Genomic DNA, 21316 nt, shown 5'->3' on the forward strand with positions numbered 1-21316 from the left:
CCGAGAGCCCGATGTGGGGTTGGAACTCACCAACCGTGAGATCATGCCCTGAGTTGAAGTCGGACGCTTAACCAACTGAGCCACCCAGGTGCCCTAGGAATGTTTTATTGTTAAAAGTCGTGGTCCATTTTTAAGTAAATGATCTTAAATGTAACTTGTTGGGGTGATTAAAGCCTTATAAATAAAATAGCTATATTTCCATGATGTGTGCTTTCTTTAAGTTTTGTTACTTTGTGACTGAATCAGCCCACTGGCCCACCCACAGCCTCCTATAAGCTGGTACTGCGGGTAATGCGTCATCTATGCCTTGAAGTAACAGGCTGCATTTACTGAAAGTTTACTATGTTCCAGGCACTGTGCTGTAAGCACTCTGCATACGTTTTTGAGGAAATGTAAACCAAAGGAGAGAATAACCCCACGCATGTGGAAAATTTAGACTTCATCCCGAGTTAAACCGGTATCTTCCAAGGTGGTGCTGGCCCAGAGGGGAAGAACACAGGGCCATGGAAGAAGGCCTCAAGGAGGAAGACAGGCTTGACCTGGGCCCCCAGCAAGAGCAGAGGAAGCCATCCCAGTGCAGGAGTGAGAAGGTGAGTGTTGCTGGGGAGGCCCCAGGGGTAAGGAAAAGTGCAGATAAGCAGTGAGAAAGTCAAGCACACAGAGTCCCGGAACTGTGGCCCAGTCCCTGGCACAGGCCAAGACCTCAGAAACTTGCTGAATGATGGGGGTTGGTACCTGAGGTGATCCATAGCACCCTCCTTCTGGAATGAAGAGGTGTTTGATGCAAAGTAGGATTTGTGGTAAAGCTGGACAATGTCTGCAGGTACAAAAACCTGGCTTTTGATGAGAATACTCAGAAAATCATTTCAAAAATTTGCCAGAATTTTCTTTCGAAGTATTTTGTGGGAAGCAAATAAAATAACAGCCATGACACCCATGCCCATGCATGAAGTCACTGTAACTTTACAGATCAAATGGCCTTAGAGCTCTTCAGGGCAGCAGCAAATACCTTATTTTCTCCTTGTTCTGGAACCCAGCCATTTGTTCCATCCAGCTCCACCGTCCCTGTGAAATTTCTATGATCTGGGAGCTGGCAGGGTGAGCACCAACATGTTGCAGCGGGGAACATTGCATGGAAGCATGTGGAGGTTGGAGGTGACAGTCTTGTTCTTTTTCATGTTGAAGCCAGGCCCTTGCCTGAGAGTAGTTGTTCTCAGCAGTAGATGCACATTATAATCCCATCGGAGTATCAGACAAAAACAAACCAAAACCAAACCCAAAACACCACCATGCAGAACTTCCCCACTCCCCATTTTTTAAAAAATGCATATTTGTGTGTGTGTGTGTGTGTGTGTGAGAGAGAGAGAGAGAGAGAGAGACAAGTGGGTGGGGAGGCAGAGAGAGAGAGAATCCTAAGCAGGCTCTGCACTGTCAGGGCAGAGCCCAACATGGAGCTCAATCTCATGCACCATGAGATCATGACCTGAGCTGAAATCAAGAGTCAGACACTTAACTGAGCCACGAGGTGGCCCCTCCGTTCCCCATTTTTTTAATGTTTATTTATTTTTGAGAGAGTGAGAGAGTGTGTGTGTGTGCACAAGTGGGGAGGGGGGAGAGCGGGGGGACAGAGGATCCAAAGCAGCATCTGCACCGACAACAGCAAGCCCAACGTGGGGCTCAAACTTGCAAACTGCAGGATCATGACTTGAGTGGAAGTCGGATGCTCGACTGAGCCACTCAGGTGCCCCCCATTCCCCATTTTTAAGCTCCCAGGTGATTCCTCCTGCACTACCAGGGTTTTTCACATTTTAATGTTACATGAATCATCTGGGTCACCTTAAATCACCTGGGTCTGATTTAGCAGGCCTTGAGTAGCAGTGGAGGCCATCGTTCTAGCAGGCCCCAGGTGACGCTGCTGTCATCTACAGACCACACTTTGAAAGGCACAGGCAATGTACAGGTAGGCCTTAGTTACAGCAGTGCAAAATTCATACCTTGTCTTTGATATTTCTGGATGACATCTTTCCTGAAGTTACTGAGTTGAAATTTTCATGTCTGGGAAGGAAAACTCAGGGTGGCAATAAATAGGCAATATGTGTGTATTTGTTAAGTATATCTTGTGCTAACTGCAAAAGAAGAATTGCAGTGCAAGAAGCACAGGAAAACAGAAAAAGAAATATGTGTTTTCATTTTTATATTTTATATCTTTGTGTATTTATATGTGTATATATATTTGTATATATTTTATATTTTTACCATCTAAAGATCTGTATTGGTATAGACTCACAAATTAGTGTGTCTATGACTTTTTTGTTTTAAATTTTCTCCCATCCAAGTACTAACCAGGCCCGACCCTGCTTAGCGTCCGAGATCAGACGAGATAGGGCGCGTTCAGGGTGGTATGGCCATAGACTGTTTTAAATTTTCTAATACTGGTTATGCTCTTTTGTAGTCTGCTTTCTTCAAAATAGGACATTTTCACTATCACTGAATATTTTATGCAGTAAACATTTTTATGGTCACATAGTATTCTATTGTATAGATTAGGGGTTTTCAAAAAAGGCAAAATGAAGGCAAAAGTCCAGGCAAGTTTTGAGGTTCCCCAGGCCTTCTCAAAGAATCCACAATGTCAAGACTATTTCATAATAATACTGAGACATTTCCTCTTTATAATCCTTTCTGAGTGCACAGTGGAGATTTTCAGAGACTGAATGCTGTAGTGATGTCCTCACTCTGACAACTAACAGAATATATATTTGGGTATTTTTGTGCCTTAAACATTTCTCATTTTTAATTTTTAATATAGTAAATATTCATAGAAATAACCCACATAAACAAAAGTTCTTTGGAGCCTCAACCATTTTTAAGTGTAAGAGGATCCTGAGCCAAAAAAGTTCAAGAATTGCTGGTCTAGATAAACCATAATTTAACTAAACAACCATCACTATTGGAAAGTTAGGCCCTTCCCAAGTAAATACAGTTGCAGTAAACTTTCTTGTACATTTCTTATACTTTGCACATTGGTAGACTCCTAATAGTGGAAGAACTATATCAAAGGACTAACTAAGCACATCTAATTTGTGGCACTTACAGTTAAGCCTTATTTAAAACTGTGCAAAGTTGATACCTTATCATTCACAAATTTTAAAATGAAAATCGTTAATTTTGTGAAGATTTGCACCCAAAATCAAAAGAGGAAAATTTTCTTTTATCTGTTTCAGATTAGCACTTATGTTAACCTAATAAAATATTGGAAGGCTGGTTACCCCACCCTCCAAATCTGTTGTGATGGAGGCATTTGCCACTGAGCTGTCCGAGTGCAGAGCAGTGCTATCCTCTCCCACCATCTTCTCAGTGGGAGAACATGAAAAAGAAAATGGCTCTCGAGGGTACATTATATCTTTTGGGAAAGATCGTCTCAGGACTCTGGCTTCAAGTCCTAATTTAATTAAAAAAAATTTTTTTTAAGTCCTAGTTGTCAAGTCCTAATTTAATTTTTACTAATGCTTTCGTTACTCTGCTTCCTTGAACAATTGCTAATGCTGGCTCTCAACATGCGTCTTCTCAACCTCCTGTATATCAAGTGTTCTACTCAATTTTAGGGTTATGGAGGGAAGACAGGCAGTGTTAAAGCAAATACAAGGAGTCAACTCATTCCACTCGAGTTCAAGGAGAGCCTTTATGAGATGTCGATTCCTTTCTGGACTCTGTCATGGGAAGAGCTGGAGTGAAACTGGACATTGGAACATATGCCTGAATGACTCAGTCTCTGTGAATAGAAGGCTGGTCACTTGCTAAGCCTGAAGGATACTTTTGTTAAAAAACAAAAGTCAACCGAGTAAATTTTAAAGATCTTACTGACTTTATTCAATGATTGATGAAACGGGCAGCGTCTATCTAGCACATAGAAAGGAGCTCGGAGTTGCTGTACAAAATGAAAGACTTCTATGGGCAGAAGGCAGTGGGAACAAGGAAGTTATGCTAGCATAAAGCAGATTGGTTGTGGCAAGGTCACTTTCCTTTAGGGGATGGCAGGAATCTGTCAGGTACATAATCAACTCACTGGTGTGACTGGTGATTCCTGGTTGACTGGTTTAAGATTCCGTTTCCGGGAGAGGCCAAAATGTAATTAAGTCTTGGTTTGGTAACTCCATTTTGGGCCTATTGTCTTGTTTTTAATACTGTCAGTGAAAAGTCTTGGGGTTGCTTTTAGAAAAAAGGAAACCCATTTGTGGTAAAGTCAGAAGGTCATAAACTGTATGCGCTCCTTAGAGCTCGGCCACATCCCCACCCCTAAGGTGGGTCCTTAGATACACTACTTTCTCTCCTACTTCAGTGCTCTACCCTGTAAGATGGAGATGGTGGTACCTATACCGTGGGATTAAAGGGGTCAAACTGCTCTTTTTCTCCAAACCCCATGCATGCCCTAGACTCACCTAAAAAAAAATGCTTTCTCAGGGAGATCCTGTCAGAACTCGGGGGGCCCTCTCTCCACTCCCCCAAACACATGCTCCATAACACTCACTTCTGAAGAACTCCTAACACATGAATTCCCTTGAACATTGCCTTTTTTCCATGGAATTGGCCCATGTTGTTGACCGCTGTGTCTCAAGCACCCAAATATTCACGAAGCTGCTTTTCTGAGCATGTCAGTACAGGATGAGAATAGAGAGTATATGCTCACCTAAAGGATGGACTTTTATTCTATAAAATAGATCTCTACTTCCCTGTAAGATGCTTTTTTTCAAAGTTGAACTGACCCTGACAACTGCCAGACAACCCTGGATGAACTCCGGCCTGTGTCTAACCCTCACAGGCTCTCTTCTCCTCCCTCCCTCCAATCCTATTTAAGCATCGAACAAGGAAGGCAAATGTGGGTGAGGATCAGACCTTGGGAAAAATTATTTTGCTAATGAATTCTGACTTTTTCCCAGGCTTGAAGGATTTTGGAAACAACTATTTTTTGAAATAGCTATGTTGCCGGGAGGGGGGGTCAACATTAAGCTGAGAAAAACTCTTGTGAGATTGCCAAATGAAATTGAGATCCTCATGAGTCTCATGAGCTTAGGTTCAAACAGTAAGAGTATTTGTGCTGCACTAGTTGGCTATCCTTCAGGTATCCAGTGGTGGGAAGAGAAACCACCCTTTCCCAGACAAGAGGAAGTCATGGGTCCTCACATGGAAAGGTTGTAAGGCACACATGGACACATGGAAAGCTGAAGAGAAAGGCTTGGTGCATATCAGGGGTGCATTCACTCCCTTCACCTTCTCTAGGAGCTCAAGGCCCCAGATTATCAGCAAGAGGCTCTTGATGTCTGGGCTTTCCATCAAGGTGATGGGGGCAGGATGTTGTGGACAATGGGTGTATCTGGAGTTGTGCCCAGTAAGACTGAGCAAGCAGGAGGATATTCAGGTCATATCTCCAGAGGATGTGTTAAGAATGACCATTCCAGGGAGTTTGGGGTGTCAGAAAGATCTGTGACCATTCTGGGAGATGTCTACCTTAGACCACATCTGGAGTGGAGCAGCTTAAGAAGTCCACTCACTTAGAAAGTTGTTATTGGTCCCTGGGTCAGAACTTAGTGGCTTCCAAAAGGTTGAAGTTTGAATAATGATCCTGGATTATTGATGCAGTAAATGGCCACCTGCCATTTGTTGGCCAGGTCAAGTTCTGAAGACTTTAAGGAAAGTTTGATTGGCCTAGTTTCTAATAGGCCAATGTTTTTCCACTATAGTTGCAGATAGATATCACTTCTGGAGCTTTAAAAATTCAGATGCCCAGGCTCCATCTCCAGAGATTTAATTCCCTAAGTTTTGAGCAAAGTATACCTTTTTTTTGGCAGGCAGGGGGGATGTTTTTGGTGTTTCCTGGGGACCCTGATGCAACACAACAATATGTGCATTTAGGAAGTACTAAAAGGCACACTGCAGGCTGAGGGTCTTATTATTATATGGAACATCTCCTATAGGCATGGCTTAGCTAGATAAGGACCTGCCACTGGATGTCTCCTCAAGATGCCCTAAGCACCTCCAACCCAGTGCATCAAAGCCAGCTCACTGTTCTCTTACAAGAACCTGTTTCTCCTCCTTTGTTCCTCCTCTCCATTAACATCTTCACTGTCTTCTGCACTGCCACCCAATCCAGACACTTCACAATCAACTTTGCTTCCAAAATCCACCCTTTTCTGTCCATATGGTCCCAGTTTAAGCATGAAGAACTGTGATGACTCTGAGGCTTTATCCTCCATGTGAGCTAACAGGTCAGCCTGTCTCTGTTTCACCAATGCCGAGAGGAGGTATGAGATTCTTGGGTCAGAGACACAGGACTTTATTACTCACTACCCTGCAGGTTGTAAGTTTCTCATGCCCCCTAGTCCCACAGGGGGCAGTGACTCAGATGGTGACTATACACATAGTAGTTTTGTGCTTCAACTGAGGAACACTTAGGAGAGCCCCAATCTTATAAAGGGGTCTGTCAACAATCTTGGCCATATTTTGCCATCAAAGGAGGCATTAGCTCTGTCTCACAAGGCTGTTTGTTATACCAACATCCTTGTAGGGATAGTTAGAGACAAAAAGCTATCTCTTCACAGAAGTATAGAAACACAAGATGCCCATGGAGAATTGTCTCTCAATATTAGGAACTTAGCACAATTACCTATTAATCTTCCTGCTGGTGCGTGTGTGTCCTATTAGCAATAGTTCTGGTTGTAGAACAAAACATAAAGCCAATATTCCAATCTTCTGTTTAAAAACTTTTTGTTTTCTATGACAAAATAAAAATTTTAAATGTCTAAGCCCCACTGTCTCCATCTGGTCTTCTCTATTTTTCCCACCTTATCTTTTGCCTCCACCCTTCTTTCCTATGTATTCTCTGCTGCAGGATGCTCGGAGTCCTCTCTCTACAGACCCCTGTAGTTGTTTATGCAGTTAACACTCTTACTTGTTTACTTAATGTAATAGATTAATGTTTCTCATCTTCTTCCCCAATGGACCATATCTGTCTTCTCGTTCTATCCCAACATGGTGCCTGATGTACACCGTAAGAGCTCAGTAAATTTTTGTGTAGTGAGGAAAGCTGCTACATCAGCAAGTGAGGCTGTTCGGGGCCTTTTCTGAACTTTGAGAGTTAAAGCCGGTAGCCCCAACTGTTTTAATCCTTTGTCTTTTGTTTTAATGAGTTCTGTGTCTATGGCTCATGAACAGAACAATTTGTCTTCAGAGGTTTTGATGCTTTAATGACTAGCCTTGCTAATCAAAATTGCATTCTACTCCAAATAACAGAAAACCTTGCTCTAGGGGTTTGAACAGCAGGTGTGTGTCTCATGTGTTACTGAGAGTCCTTGGTACAAGGCAGCTCCTCCAGGTCATGGATGCTACTGAGGGTCGAGGCGCTTTTCACCTTTCTGTTCCACTATCCTTGGTGTATAGTCCTTTCACCTCAAGTTTGTACCTCATGTTTGCAAGAGGGCTGCTGGACATGTGGAACCATATCACTATCTGAGGCAGGGAAAAGGAAGAAAAGGAAAAGATGAAGCTTAGAAAGCTGAGAAATTGGAGTATTTTAAGCTTGGCTTAATGTCCCCCTGAACAAAACTGGAGTTCTGGTAAAAAGGAATGGGGAGCTGGATATTGGGTGAAAAATTCATAATATCTATCACAAAAACAAAATGTCTTTTAAAATTTTTTTAATTGATCCTACTAATCTGACCCTTTGCCTAAGCACACTGTTCCCATATGTGCTGGCTTTATAGACATTTGCACCATGTCTGTGTCCCAAGTGGTGGCTGCTTCCTTCTTCCTCTGCTTTTTCATGCTCTGCCTCATTTTCTCAAACTGAAGACGTTTTGTTTGTTTGGGTCTCTTCTTGATACTATATTCATCTTCCAATATGGCAGAGCTATGGGAGCTCTGGCACATATTTGGTCCTGAATTAGTCACCTCCAGTGAAAACAAGGTTTGACAACTGTTCTTGTGCTATTGTCATATTTTAGCTCACGGTCTGTGTGATGGTGGTTTGAATCACAGAGAATTACCTGGCCCTTGGGGCTTATTCAGTCTGGAGTATACGGGGAACATACTTCCATTTGGTATATGATGTCAATGAAACATTTAGGAGCAGGGTGCTTTTCTTTTTGGGTTAGCAGTATCCCCCTTTTGTATAAAAGCACCCAACTCGTGGGGATGGTTAGGATACTTTTGGCCTCAGGAGAAGGGATGCATTTCTGACCCAGATAAGAAGGGACTTTTTCAATTTCTGCAGTCACCACAGTGTGCTGCCAGCCCTGTGAGGGGACAAGAAGGTCAGCACCAGCCCCCTCCTGCTAGCAGGATGGAGTGGGGGCAGGCCGAGGCATGGCTTGTAGCTGTCTGCATTTCCACGCACCTAACGTTTGTCAGATTGCAGCTGTCACTGACCCTCTGAATTTCAAGTCTTTGAGGGGATAAAAACAATGCATGTTTGCTCAGGGTCAATGCCCTTGGGTCAAATATTTGGACCTCCGTTAGAAATGGCTTTTCCCGTAGTGCTGCTGCTTTTGCCCTAAAAATCCACTCCCCTTACTCTTGCTCCAAAAGTAGGTAGCTTGCACATACGGGCTCCACAGGGTCGCAGACACATGGACTTCCAGGAACTACGGAGGAACAGGGGAAGGCAGCCAGGCAGGGACTCTTAACAGGCTGGAGAAGCATGCCTTATCCAAAGGGGGACCACAGCCACATGCTGTCCTCCTGGAATAGAGAGTTCCTGGTTACCAGATTTCCCCATTAAAAAAAAAAAAAAAAAAGACTAGGTTTTTATCCAATATCATCCAAATTTTCATTTTTTATATTAAATTTTTTTTAATATTTATTTTTGAATGAGAGAGACAAAGTACAAGCAGGGGAGGGACAGAGAGAGAAAGGGAGACACAGAATCCGAAGCAGGCTCCAGGCTCTGAGCTATCAGCACAGAACAAACACAGGGCTCAAACCCAGACAGCAAGATCATGACCTGAGGCAAAGTTAGGCACTCAACTGACTGAGCCACCCAGGCACCCCCAAAATCATCCAAATTTTAAATGTTTACAGCTTTTCAGCACCACCCCCCGCCCCGTTTTTTTCAAAATACCCTGTGATACAAAGATGTATGAGGGTCCCCAGTTTGCCATGTTTGGTCTATAGGAAGAAATGGGTTAGCCAGGTTATCCAACCCCAAGGAGTGTTAAATGAAGATTCTTGAGGAAGAAGAGGCTCTCCACCCCACTCTTCCCCTCTCCATGTGAGTGGTGCCTGGAGAGTGTTTATCAGCTTGGAACAAATCAAGAGTGGTGGTTCACAGGATTGGTAACAGGTGCAAAAGTGCTGGTAGCAGTTGAGGACACCGCCAAGAGGCAATTAGGCTCCAATTAGCTAAACATCGGCTCTAATGGGTGTTTGGAGGTGTGTTCTGTGCCTACTCTTTTTTGGCCCACTCTGACACATTTGGTAAGGAAGAGGGTGTGGTCAATGGTGAGTGGGTGTAACGGACTTAATGCCTAGATGCCCAGGAGGTAGGTGCTGTCACTCTGCTCTTGTGGCCCCTCTTCCCTAGGGTGGTCAGTCCCCTTAGGAGAATGGGGAGGGCTTGGGAGGAGCAGAGTGTCCAGGAAATAATGAAAGGACAAATGGAATCAGGAGGGTGCAAAGAGGCTACACTGAGCAATTGACAAGGACCTCTGAAGAAGATTGTAATAGGAATTAGAGGCAGAAAGTAGAGGGACTGACAGGTCAGATAATTTTTTAGGAACTGCTCTAGCATCTCCAAGTGCTCACGGCGTAGTGTTTGGGGTTTGTTTTTCAAAAATCAAAATATGTCTTAAGCGTCTAGATGTGGGGAAAATGGTTAAGTAAATTATGGTACATCCATGTATTTGAAGAATATGCATCCATTAAAAATGAGGTTTATGAAATACAGTTCTTAGTAATGTGGACAAATGCTTATTGTAGAAGTGGAAAGAAGACGATGTAGCTTCACCTTTGCATCATATGCACACGCACAGGGCAGTTGCTGTGGCCGAGCATGCCAGAACCTCATTCTGAAACTCTGCGTAGGACTTTAGTCACAGGTTTAACAAAGCCTGCATTTTCTAGAGTAAGGGACTGCCAAATCCGGTTATACGTGCTCATGTGTACGGGTAACCCTCGGATGCTTTTCTTAGGTCAGTGCACATCTTGCTCCACTTCTCATGGTTCCGGGTAAGGCACTGCAGCTCACAGTTATCCTGATAGGGGAACAAGAGGGCAGGATGTAGGAGCAGGGAAGCAGAGGATTTAAAAGGTATTAGTATGTGATATTATAAAGCTCAATGGTCACTCTGCTGTGTCACTTCCTCTACTTTCTGGGTACTAGGAATTGAGTGGTATGGGTAAAGAGTGGAGTAGGAGTCATTCATACTTCCTCCCTTACTTTCCTTGCCTGCAAGAGAAAGGAAGTTATTGTAGGAAAGATATGATGGGGGAGTGGGTTGCATTCTAGAACCTTAAAAAAAGGGAAGGTGGGGTGAAGAATTGTATACTGATGGTTGGCCCCAAGTGAAATTGAGAACTGTTTTGGATTGCTTCAGAGATGGGTCTGAAATCAAAGCTGCTCTCGTTAATATTTCCTCCCCATTGTTCACACTGCTATTTATCTTTTTGTGTTGGGTTGCAACCTACATGCCTTTATATTAGGGTATAATTCAACCTTTCCCTCCTTCATAAGTTCTAGGTAACTACAGGTATTCATCTGATGTGCCTATTCTAGACATGGGGATGGGACTGAGAACCAAGAAGCTGAGCAGAATATCCCTAAGGGAAGACAAGGTCAAAAGCAGCTACCTTGCTGTGTTCCTGGTGATGGGGTGATGCTGACCTTGGAAGAGTCCTGTGAAATGTCCCAAAAGGAGAAGGAGTTTTTCATCTGAGTGCATGGACTCTGTGAGGTCAGGGATGAAGCCAGCTTCCCTATGGTCTTGGCTTCATTTATATTGCAGTCCCTTAAAAGCCAACAGAAACACTATTTTGCTAGGCCTATTTTAAAGTAGATATGGTTATAAAATTTAAAGTGAGCATTCACAGAGAAATTTAGTAGGACTGTAATCTGAAGGGACAGCCAGAGTTTCTTTCCTTCAAAATTCCTCAGGATTCCTGGGAATCAATAAATAACAAGTAACTACTTAAATAGTAATGTCTCTCAATTATATGTGAAAATAGATTACATATATTTTTAAAAGATCTATTGTTATATTTAAAGTTCATATACTGGATGTATGTGTTAAGGATGTAAAATTTTAAAATATTAACAGAAGTCTAGTAACTTTAAAATTATTTCCTGAAAAAAAAACAAAAAACAAAAAAACTGAAACCTCAAATAGGTTTCAAAGTATGACAAGATTAGGCTTTATACTTTCCTGATGAAGATAAATTTAGCCAAATTTCTGAAAGCCTAATCCTCAAACAGAAAATTACATATGTGTCCAATACCAACTAAAAACCATTCCACACACTGCTGAATGTGGTTTTAACTTTATTTGGCTAAACAGAGTAAAATAAAATCACACACATGCCTACCAGCAAGACTACAAATCTCTGAGCCATGGACAAGTTCCAAGAATGTGCCCTCAGGTCAGGGGTGAAGGTAAAAGCCTTTTTTTTTTTTTTTTTTTTTATTCAAGTCAATTTTCCCTTGAGCCCCCATTTCCATGCCTTAGCCACCTTGCTTGCTCTGTTTTTGATTCCTTGAAAACTGCATTGACAATGTTGGGGACCAGAGAAACCATTGAAGTTGCTTGTGAGCCCAGGACACTGCTCATAACATCACCCTGATCTTCCATTTTGCTCAGTAAGTAGGAGGCTCTACATCTCTCTTTGGATAAATGTGGTATTAGGCAGTGGGAAAGCCAGGGACTGAGAAAACAAAAATGTCAGGAGAACCACAGGCATCAGTACGTACCTAAGTTTGGTCTAATTGTAATTGGTTCTAATATATAAATGAACTGTCGCCATATTAAGTTCCTATCTATCTAGTATTATAAACAGGTGTATACTGTCCATTTTTGAAATGTTAGATTAAAATGTCTGTGGCCGTAGTGAAAAAGTTTTGGTAAAAAGTTTTGGTTTGTTGGTTTTCTAGGAAGAAATAAAGTGAGAATAAGAAAATAATGATTTTTTAAAAGTCCACTAAGAAGGAAAGAATAAGGAATTAGTTAAATTTAAAAAGGAGCATAAATTCCATGCAATGCTCCCTTTTTTCCTTCAAATACTGTAGCTGACCATTTATGCCATATAACCAACAGCTTACCCTTGAAACCTCCAACATAAAGGGACTCTGCCTGTGTAGTCAAGAAGCATAATGACCAATAGGCCATCACAGGTGGATTCTATCAGGATTCAGAGCATAGCTACCAAAAGCCTTCATGTAAAACACACAGTATTTATATTTAAGAAAAAGACATAAATGAACAGGTATATAAAAATATATACTGATAAACTGAGCAACATTGAAAATGGGAAGAGGGATTGAGAACTCATAGTACTGCAATTTCATTTATATTGGCTTAATAATAATAAAAGGTAAGATTATTGAGCTGTTATTTCCACTGTAGAGACAGAGACATCTGAATGGGAAGGGGAAGTACTGTATTAGGGACCTACATCCAAGTCCTGCTCTGCAGACCTGGATGTCATAGTTTTGGCGGGGAGGGGAAGCAAGGGGTTATGTATTTTGAACTGAGAATAACTCAGTGCTCCTCAAACTATTAATAGACAGTGTCTCCTATTTGGCTGTTCTTTGAATTCCTTTAGCTGGGATCCTGCAGGGGGAAAAGGGGATAGGCCATAGGGTATCACAGATATTATAGTTCTATCCAACCTTACCTTCAACCTCTGCAAATTTCAGTTATTACAGAAACCCTGGGAAGGAGAGATTATTAAACTCATCATATTGATGGGAAAACAGGCCCAGAGGGTTTAAGTAACTCTGTGATGGTCACATAGCCAGTATGTAACAGAACCAGGATGTGACTTCAGATCACACAGTAAAGACCTTACTCTTTCCACTAATTACACTTAAAACAGTTTTCACATTTGTCAGACACCCCTATAAAACATCAACCTATGAAGCTACATGGCATTATGTATTGTATCTATATAAATTAAGAGAACACATCTGTAAAAAAAAAAAAAAAACACCTCAATTTTCCTGGTTACAGCTATGAAGATTCATCCCAAATATCACTGAATGCTTTTTAAAAGATACTTGTATAATTCAAATATTATGGTTGCCTAGAGTTATGACTTTAAAGCTTACTGATTCTAGTTAACAGCTGAACACAAAGGGAGTAAAACTTACCTAACAGACATTTTCATCCCTCATATTCAGAATTAGATAATAAGCTTTCTAATGACACCAAAGAGCATTTCTGTTTGAAATCTTCACATGCAGCGTTTCTCAGAACACTTCACACTAATGCTTATATTTAAGAGCTGCATTTTGGTCCAAGTCAAAATCATTTCACAACCAAAAAACTTTGTCTACATCTTCATGGTTATCAGATAATGTGCACAAACCATGTTTTATCAGTTGAAAACACTGAATTATGGACCAGCATTTAATTAGTTTTGCTTTGAGCACAATGAGGTTAGTCTTAGGGTGGGGGTGGGGGGTTAGCAAGATCCCAAGGAGGTAATGGGCTTCCTTCCCAGGAGGGAGAGAAGACATTTTAGCGCATTTCACTCAGACATCATCTTCCTTCTAATTCCTGGCCTTTTTGCTTTTCAGCTATGCTCTAATCCTGACACAGCGATAATTAATGCTATGCCAGGCGGTTCCTCCCATTGTCTCCCTCAGAATGCATGTTTAATGGGTAGCAAACGTTTAAATGTGGCTTCTAGAACTAAGATGAAGTAGCAAGATATATGGTATAGTATTGTCTGTAGACTCCCACCTCCTGCCCTGGCAGAGCAGCACGTCACCCAGTTTGGTGGACCTCTGTTATCATAAGGGCACAGCCTTCTGGTCTCGCTGTAGAAAGACTGGTGATTAGAAATGTACTTTGTTTTGCTGCAGATGGGAATTCCTAGTGTATCAGTTGATTGCTGGTAGGTGGCCCAGATGATAGCTTCTCTTAAACCTGTAACTTTTGGATGCCTCTGACTTAAGTTTCTATATGATGCTTTTCAATAGGGATAGATCCTATAAAAGATATTCTTGGAAGCCAGACAAAAACACCTAAATCTCAATTTCTCTATGTAAATGGGAATTCATCAACAAATACTTAGCACCAACAATGAGCAATTACTGTTTTAGGAGCTGAAAATAGAAGTAAAATATACAAACAAACCAAATGATGCCATAATAGTTTGATATACTATTTATTTAGTTATTAATATGGATAGCCTATTCAACATTACAGATGTTTTTCAAAACCTATAATAAAATATAGTCCACTATCCAGCCCAGAAGAAGACAATAAACAAGATCATTCTTACAGTAAGTGTAGCATAAGCACTCACAATAATCGTTCCTTTTCTGGACATCAAAGGCAACAAAGTTTCTTTACCTCCACTGAGGTTTTAATTTTCTTGAATTATAGCTGTTTCTGAGTCAAAAGTCCAACTTCAATCACTCCATAGATATGTGCAGCATCTCCCATTGGACAGGAAAGAGCTTCTGTCACCCTGGGCAGCCCATTCTACTGTCCTGCAGTCCTTCCATATTGGAGCCCATCATCGTACCTTTCAGCCAGTATTTGTCAAACTTGTGCATGGGGACAAGACAGGTATGTCACAAGGATCTTTTGATTTACAAAGATTGTGTTTCAAAGTTCTAAAAACCCATTTGGTGGTAGTAGTGGCAGTGAAGAATACACTATATTTCGCCAAGAGGGTCTTCTCATCTCTTGGGTCTTGGCGTTGTCACCTTTTCTGATAGCTTTAAGATCTATTGCAGTTCTCTGTGGCAAATGGAGGTGGGACACTCTAACAGCTACTTGGTATGAGGCCATCTGCAGAATGAACTGGACTGGCTACTATGGCTTTTATAACCTGCTTCCTTTCTTTAGTATAGACAAACTTCTTTCTTAATCTTTTATTCTATGTACTGCTACTTCTATTTTCTTAATCATGTTTCCTATGTCCTGCTAGTTCTACTAGAAGGTTTAAAAGGATTATAACAGGGGAAATGTTTTGCTTTCAAGCTGAATGATGAAAAACAGCCAAGAAAAACCAAAAAACCCCCCAAAAGAACTACCCTCCGATGAACTATACTCAATTTCCTTAGGTGAAAACAAATGCCAAGTGACTTTTAAAGACAAGTGTTGGACGACGCTGATTAATTGATAGAAGAAGTGCTGAGGTCACACTATATCAGATTCTAAAATATAGAGAAAAAAAAAAAGATGTACTTAGTGTAAAATAGATTCTTCAGCCCCTTAGTTTCATGCTGAAAACCACAAATGTTTTCAATATCAGGCTACTGATGATAGCCAATTAAATATGAAATTTAAAAACCTCAGGGAAGTCTTGCCAAGTTTGTGGCAATTTCAAGAGTCTACATAGTTAAGAAGAAGGAGAAACCATAGGGTAAAGAGTGAGAGCATTGGATTTTATTTAACTCTAGGTACCATGGTTTGACATTAGTAAGTAAGACTAATGAATGAGCAGCCATACAGTTTTTTGGTCACTGTGCTTCCCAAGCACCAAAAATGGAGCTATTTTTACTATTCAATTCCATCTTTAATAAGCTAGACAGATCCTGCTGCATTCTTGTTTGTTTCTAATTTACCAGTACATTATTATGTAGTTTACCAAGTGTGAGGAGCAAGTCATTATGTAGTACCAAGTTTACATCATCATAGGACTACAACATGCACATTCTACTTAATGTAGCTCAAGCAACAGGAATACAAGAGAACAGTTATGGGGTGGAGACTTGTTTTTGACAAATTCATGTTCACACTAACTATGGGTTTAGAAATCTTATTGGGCAGGTACCTACAGCAGTTCTTCAATTTGTACGGGAACATTACACGCATGCACAAGTGATATGGAAGAAAATGAAGCAGAAGAGGCAGCTGGATGGGAGGACAAGGGAAATCAGAGGTGGGATGATGCTGTGTGTCAGGGAAGGGCGGTTCTCAGCTTTCCACAGTAAGTCTCTGCTCTGTGAGAGAGGCCTGTTGGGCAACACTTTTGTTCTCATGACTGCGAAGTTTGGATACAACATCTAGAAAGGCCAAATCCTGTACTTCCTTGTGTAGAGATTCTGGAAGACAAAAAAACAAGATAACAGAGATGCTTCTGTTAAACTATTCTAATCTTACTATACAGTCTATCCAATACATATACCCAAAATGTTTATTTAGATAATATTTTGAAAAAACTGTAGTAGCCTAGAAATGCTAAGACACTTTTAAAGACAAGGTTGGGCACAGCAGTAGCCTAGAAATGTCTTCTTTATAGATGTGTTATAAAAAATCAAAGGAACTTTACTTGCCATATTTATACATAGATAAATCAAATGTCAAGTTCTATAGTCTAAGTTTGATTAGGGTAATGAGTTATAATGAAACACAGCTCATTGTATGATCTCAAGTTTCAGTTATATACCCCTTGACTCTATCATCAGTTCAAATATGAAGTCGATGACTTAAAAAAAATCTCAGATCTGTTTCAAATTAATTTTGTGGCAAATGAATAGGTTGTACTTCACATCCCTTCAACAAATTTCTGTGTCAACAGGCTTCCCTTTTTTATTCCTGATCATCCTCTTTCTGGCTTTCTTGCTCTATTTAACCTCAATTACAGGAAAATACAAGAGTCTTCTTAAGACTTTGAGACTGCAAATGAGAAGACTGAGGTCTAGTAAGTTTAATGTAATCAGCATTCCTTAAATTGATATATTTACATTAAGAAGACTTGAGGTCTTATTGTAAATAATGTTTTTAATAGAAATAGAAAAACACATCCTAAAATACAGATGGAATTTCAAAGGACTCTCGATATCTAAAACAATCTCAAAAAAGAACAAAGTTGGAGGTCTCACACTTTCTAATTTAAAACCTGTTATAAATCTATAATAAATCAGTGTGGTGCTGTCTTTATATCATATAGATAGGTTGCCATATACACACCCACACCCCAACAGAATAAAGCAGAGATCCCAGAAATAAACCCTCATATATGTAGTCAAAATATTTTTGACAAAGATGTCAAGACCATTCAATGATGAAAGGACAGTTTTTTCAACAAATGGTGCTGGTAAAATTGGAGAGCCACAAGCCCTTATATACAAAAGTTAAATTTAAGAACTAAAACTGTTAAGACTTAAAATAGAAAGGGAAATGACATTGGACTTAGCAAGGATGACCTTGGATATGCATCAAAAAACACAGGCAACAAAAGGAAAAACAGATATACTGGACTTCATCAAAATTAGGAACTTCTGTGTACCAAAGCATACTACCAATAGAGTGAAAAGGCAACCCACAGAATGGAAGAAAACATTTGCAAATGATATATCCAATAAAAGATTAATATCCTAAACATACAAAGAACCTTTTCAACTCAATACAAAATGACCCTATTAAAAAATGGGCAAAGGACTTGGACATGCCCCAAAGAAGAAAAACAAATGGGTAATGAACACATGAAAAGATCCCCAATGTCACTAATTGTTAGGGAAATGCAAATCAAAAGCACAATTTGATACCACCTCAGACTCCTCAGGATGGCTATTATAGAAAAGACAAAACAATAAAAGGTAGAATGTAGAGAAATTGAAACCCATGTGCATTGCTTGTAGGAATGTAATATGTTGCAGCCCCTGTGGGTGATGGTTTCCCCCAAAATTAAACTTGGCATTACTGTATGATTTAGCAATTCCATTTCTGTGTATATACCCAAAATAACTAAAAGCAGGGCCTGAAAAAGATATTAGTGCACCAGCGTTTTCATAGTGGCATTACTTACAATAGCCCAAAGGTGTAAATAACCCAAATGTTCATTGATGGATGAATGAATAAACAAAATGTAATACATGTATACAATGGAAAATTATTCAGCCTTAAGAAGAATGAAATTCTGACACAGGTTACAACATGAGTGAGCTTGGAGACATTATGCTAAGTGAAATAAGCCAGACCCAAAAAAAAAAAAACAAAACAAAACACTGCATGATTCCACTTATGTAAGGTACCTAGAGTAATAAAATTCTCAGAGACAGAAGACAGAATGGTAGGTGCCAAAAGCTGGGGGATGGGTGATTGGTGACATGTTTTAACGAGTACTGGGTTTTAGTTTGGGAAAAACAATGGTGGTGATGGTTGTATAACAGTGTGAATGTACTACTCTGCCAATACACTATACATTTAAAAATGGTTATAATGGTAAACTTTATGTATATAATAATCTCAATAACAGAGTCTCTGCAAGGGAACAAGACATAAAGAACTAGCAAATGGGAATTATAGGACCCAAAACTATAGTACTTGAAATAAAAACTTACTGGATAACTTCGAATCAGAGTGGAGTAGAATGGAAGGGATAAAAGAAATCAGTGAACTTTAACAACAGAAATTACCCAATTTGAACAAGAGAGAGAAAAATCTGGGAAAAATTTAATGAAATATTCAGGGGCCTGTGGGATATAACTAAAGATCTCACGTTCTTGCCACTAGAGACCTGGAAGGAAAGGAGAAATAGGGTAGGAATGAAAAAGTACCTGAAGAAATATGGTTAAAAAAACTTTCCAAGTTTAGCAAAAGACATAAGCCTACCATGAAGGTGAGAAAACTTGAAACAGAATAAACCCAAAAAAAATCCATGCCAAAACACATCATGGTCAAACTTGAATATTAAAGACACCTCCCCCCCCAAAAAAAAACCCAACCCTTGAAATGACACCTTACCAACAAGGGAAAAAAATAACAGGAAGACTGAATTTTTCTTAAACTATGGAGGCCAGAAGAAAGTGGCACATTTTTCAAGTGTTGAGAGAAAAGAACTGTCAACCCAGAATTCTATACCCAGAGAAAATATTTTTCACAAAAAGGGGAAATGAAGACATTCTAAAATAACAGAAAACAAAGAAAATTTGTCACTAGTAGACCTAACCCAAAAGAATGGCTAAAGTAGGTTCTCTAAATAGAAGGAAAATGTTTTTTTAAAAAAGAAAAGGAACCTTGGAACATAAAGAAGGAAAACAACACATATAGCAAAGATGTAAATAAATACAACAGACTTTCTTTCTCTTGAGTTTTCTGAATTATATTTGAAGGTTGAAAACAAAAGTTGTAACAATGTCTAAATGCTGTTGTAAATATATAAGAGGAATATCTTAGATAATTATAAATGAGAGAGGGTAATGAAACTAAATGTTCAAGCAATCAACAAGAAGCCATGAATGAGAAACAAACAGAAAATAAAAAAAATTAAACTGCAGACATAAGCCATAACATCAGTCATTACATAAATGTAAATGGACTAAATACACAATTAAAAGAGACTGACAGAGTAGATTAAAGCACATAACCTAACAATACACTGTACTTCAAATATAATGATAAAGCAGATGGAAACTAAAAGGGTGGGAAAAGATCCCATGAATGTTATTCAAAAGAAAGTAGAAGTAGCTACATTAATATCAGATAAAGTAGACTTCAAAGCCAAAAAATTACCAGAGATGGAGAGGAACATTACATAACGATAGAAATGTCAATCCACCAGGAAGACACAGTAATCCTAAAGGTGTGTGTATTTACCAAAAGAGCTAAAAAATATGGGAAGCAAAAATTGACAGAATTAAAAGGAGAAATAGATAAATCCACCATTATTTTTGGAGATTTCAACACCCCTATCTCAACAACAGACAGAACAATTAGTTAGAATATCAAAATAATATAGCAAACTCAATTCCACTTTACCATCAACCAAAAGGATCTGACATTTTAAAGAACACTCCACCCAATAAACAGGATATACATTCTTTTCAGTGTCCATGGAACATATACCAAGATATGCCAATGATTTCTTGACCAAATCCCTTAGCTAATATCATGATACACAAAATCAGAACTTGTTCTTTATATGAAATATTTGAGTTGATGAAACAGGTATTATTTTTTTAACACTGATTTTTGACTATTTGCTATATGATACTTTCATTATAATCTTTTTGAAATATTTTCAAGTAATCCTATATCCTCCATAAACTAATTTCTAATGTTCTTAAAATCCAAAGCCACCATTTACGACTATTCTATATTTAATGTCAACCATATGTTGCTGGATGTAAAATGATAGAAGAAATATTTACCAGATCCCATGAGAGCACAAATCAGGACCATGGAATTGTATTTGATTTCAGGAGCACTTCTCTCATCTGCTAGCAGTCTGTGTAAAATCTGTACAAGTTTAGCACTTTCTAGATCTTTCTCAGCAGTGCCTAGAATATGAAACAAAGTATCAGTTATGACCACTGTTTACGAGCCTGGTGCAATGTGGCTAAACATCGATTCCCTTTCTAGAAACTGACCACATAAAACCCTCCAAAAGGGACTGATTAAATAAAATAACAATGAGAGATAGAATATTAAATTTAGGCCTTATTTAAAAAATAGAGTTAAGAATTCAGATATTTCAGGAGTTTAAGCTTAAAATTTAGCTTTACAATATTCCTTTTAATAGGCAATTAAGAATCTTTATTTTGGAAAATGTTAAACACATACAAAAGTAGAAAAGAATACACAGTGATACATTACTTACTATTATGTCCAAACATGTTCATCTAGCTCTAGATTCATTCACCTACTTTCACCCACCCCAAATTATTTTGGAGAAAATCCTAAAAATGACATGGCTTCTTTCATATGTATTTAGGTATGTATCTTTAAGAAATGAAGTCTCTTAGTGCAACTCCTATCAAAATACCAGGAGATTTTTCTGTAGAAAATCGCTAAGTTTATACTAAAATTTATATGGAAAGCCACAGGCCCTAGAATCTTGATAAAGAAGTAATAAAGTGGGGGGAATTTTCTACCTGATATTAAGGCTCACTATATAGCACAGTTATCAAAGCAATGTGGTCTTGGTGGAGAGACAGAGAATTTAACAGAGAACCCCAGAAATAGACCCAGAGTGATTTTTGACAAAGGTACGAAATCAATTCAGGGAAGGCAAGATAGCCTCTGCAAGAAACATTGACCTAAACCACACACCCTGTACAGATATTAACTCAAAATGGATTACAGACGTAAGTAGAAAATGTAAAACTATAAAACTTTTGGAATATATAAAAAAATTTCAACTCAATAGTTAAAAA

At 39.3% G+C, this 21316-nt stretch overlaps 1 protein-coding gene across 6 annotated transcripts in view; it reads right to left on the reverse strand.

Annotated features, from left to right (window-relative positions):
* Positions 1-14354: 14354 nt before the first annotated feature.
* RAP1GDS1 (Rap1 GTPase-GDP dissociation stimulator 1) overlaps positions 14355-21316 on the reverse strand; it is a 173941-nt gene continuing 166979 nt past the window's right edge. For all 6 annotated transcript variants that reach the window (XM_045472253.1, XM_045472242.1, XM_045472232.1 and 3 more), the window contains 2 exons: positions 20312-20440; positions 14355-16261 (listed from right to left, as the gene is read on the reverse strand). In XM_045472253.1, coding sequence (XP_045328209.1) covers positions 16134-16261; positions 20312-20440 — 257 coding nt within the window. In that variant the 3' untranslated portion in view covers positions 14355-16133. The remainder of the gene's footprint in view (positions 16262-20311; positions 20441-21316) is intronic.

Source organism: Leopardus geoffroyi, chromosome B1 (assembly GCF_018350155.1).
Source record: "Leopardus geoffroyi isolate Oge1 chromosome B1, O.geoffroyi_Oge1_pat1.0, whole genome shotgun sequence".
Lineage (NCBI taxonomy): Eukaryota > Metazoa > Chordata > Mammalia > Carnivora > Felidae > Leopardus > Leopardus geoffroyi.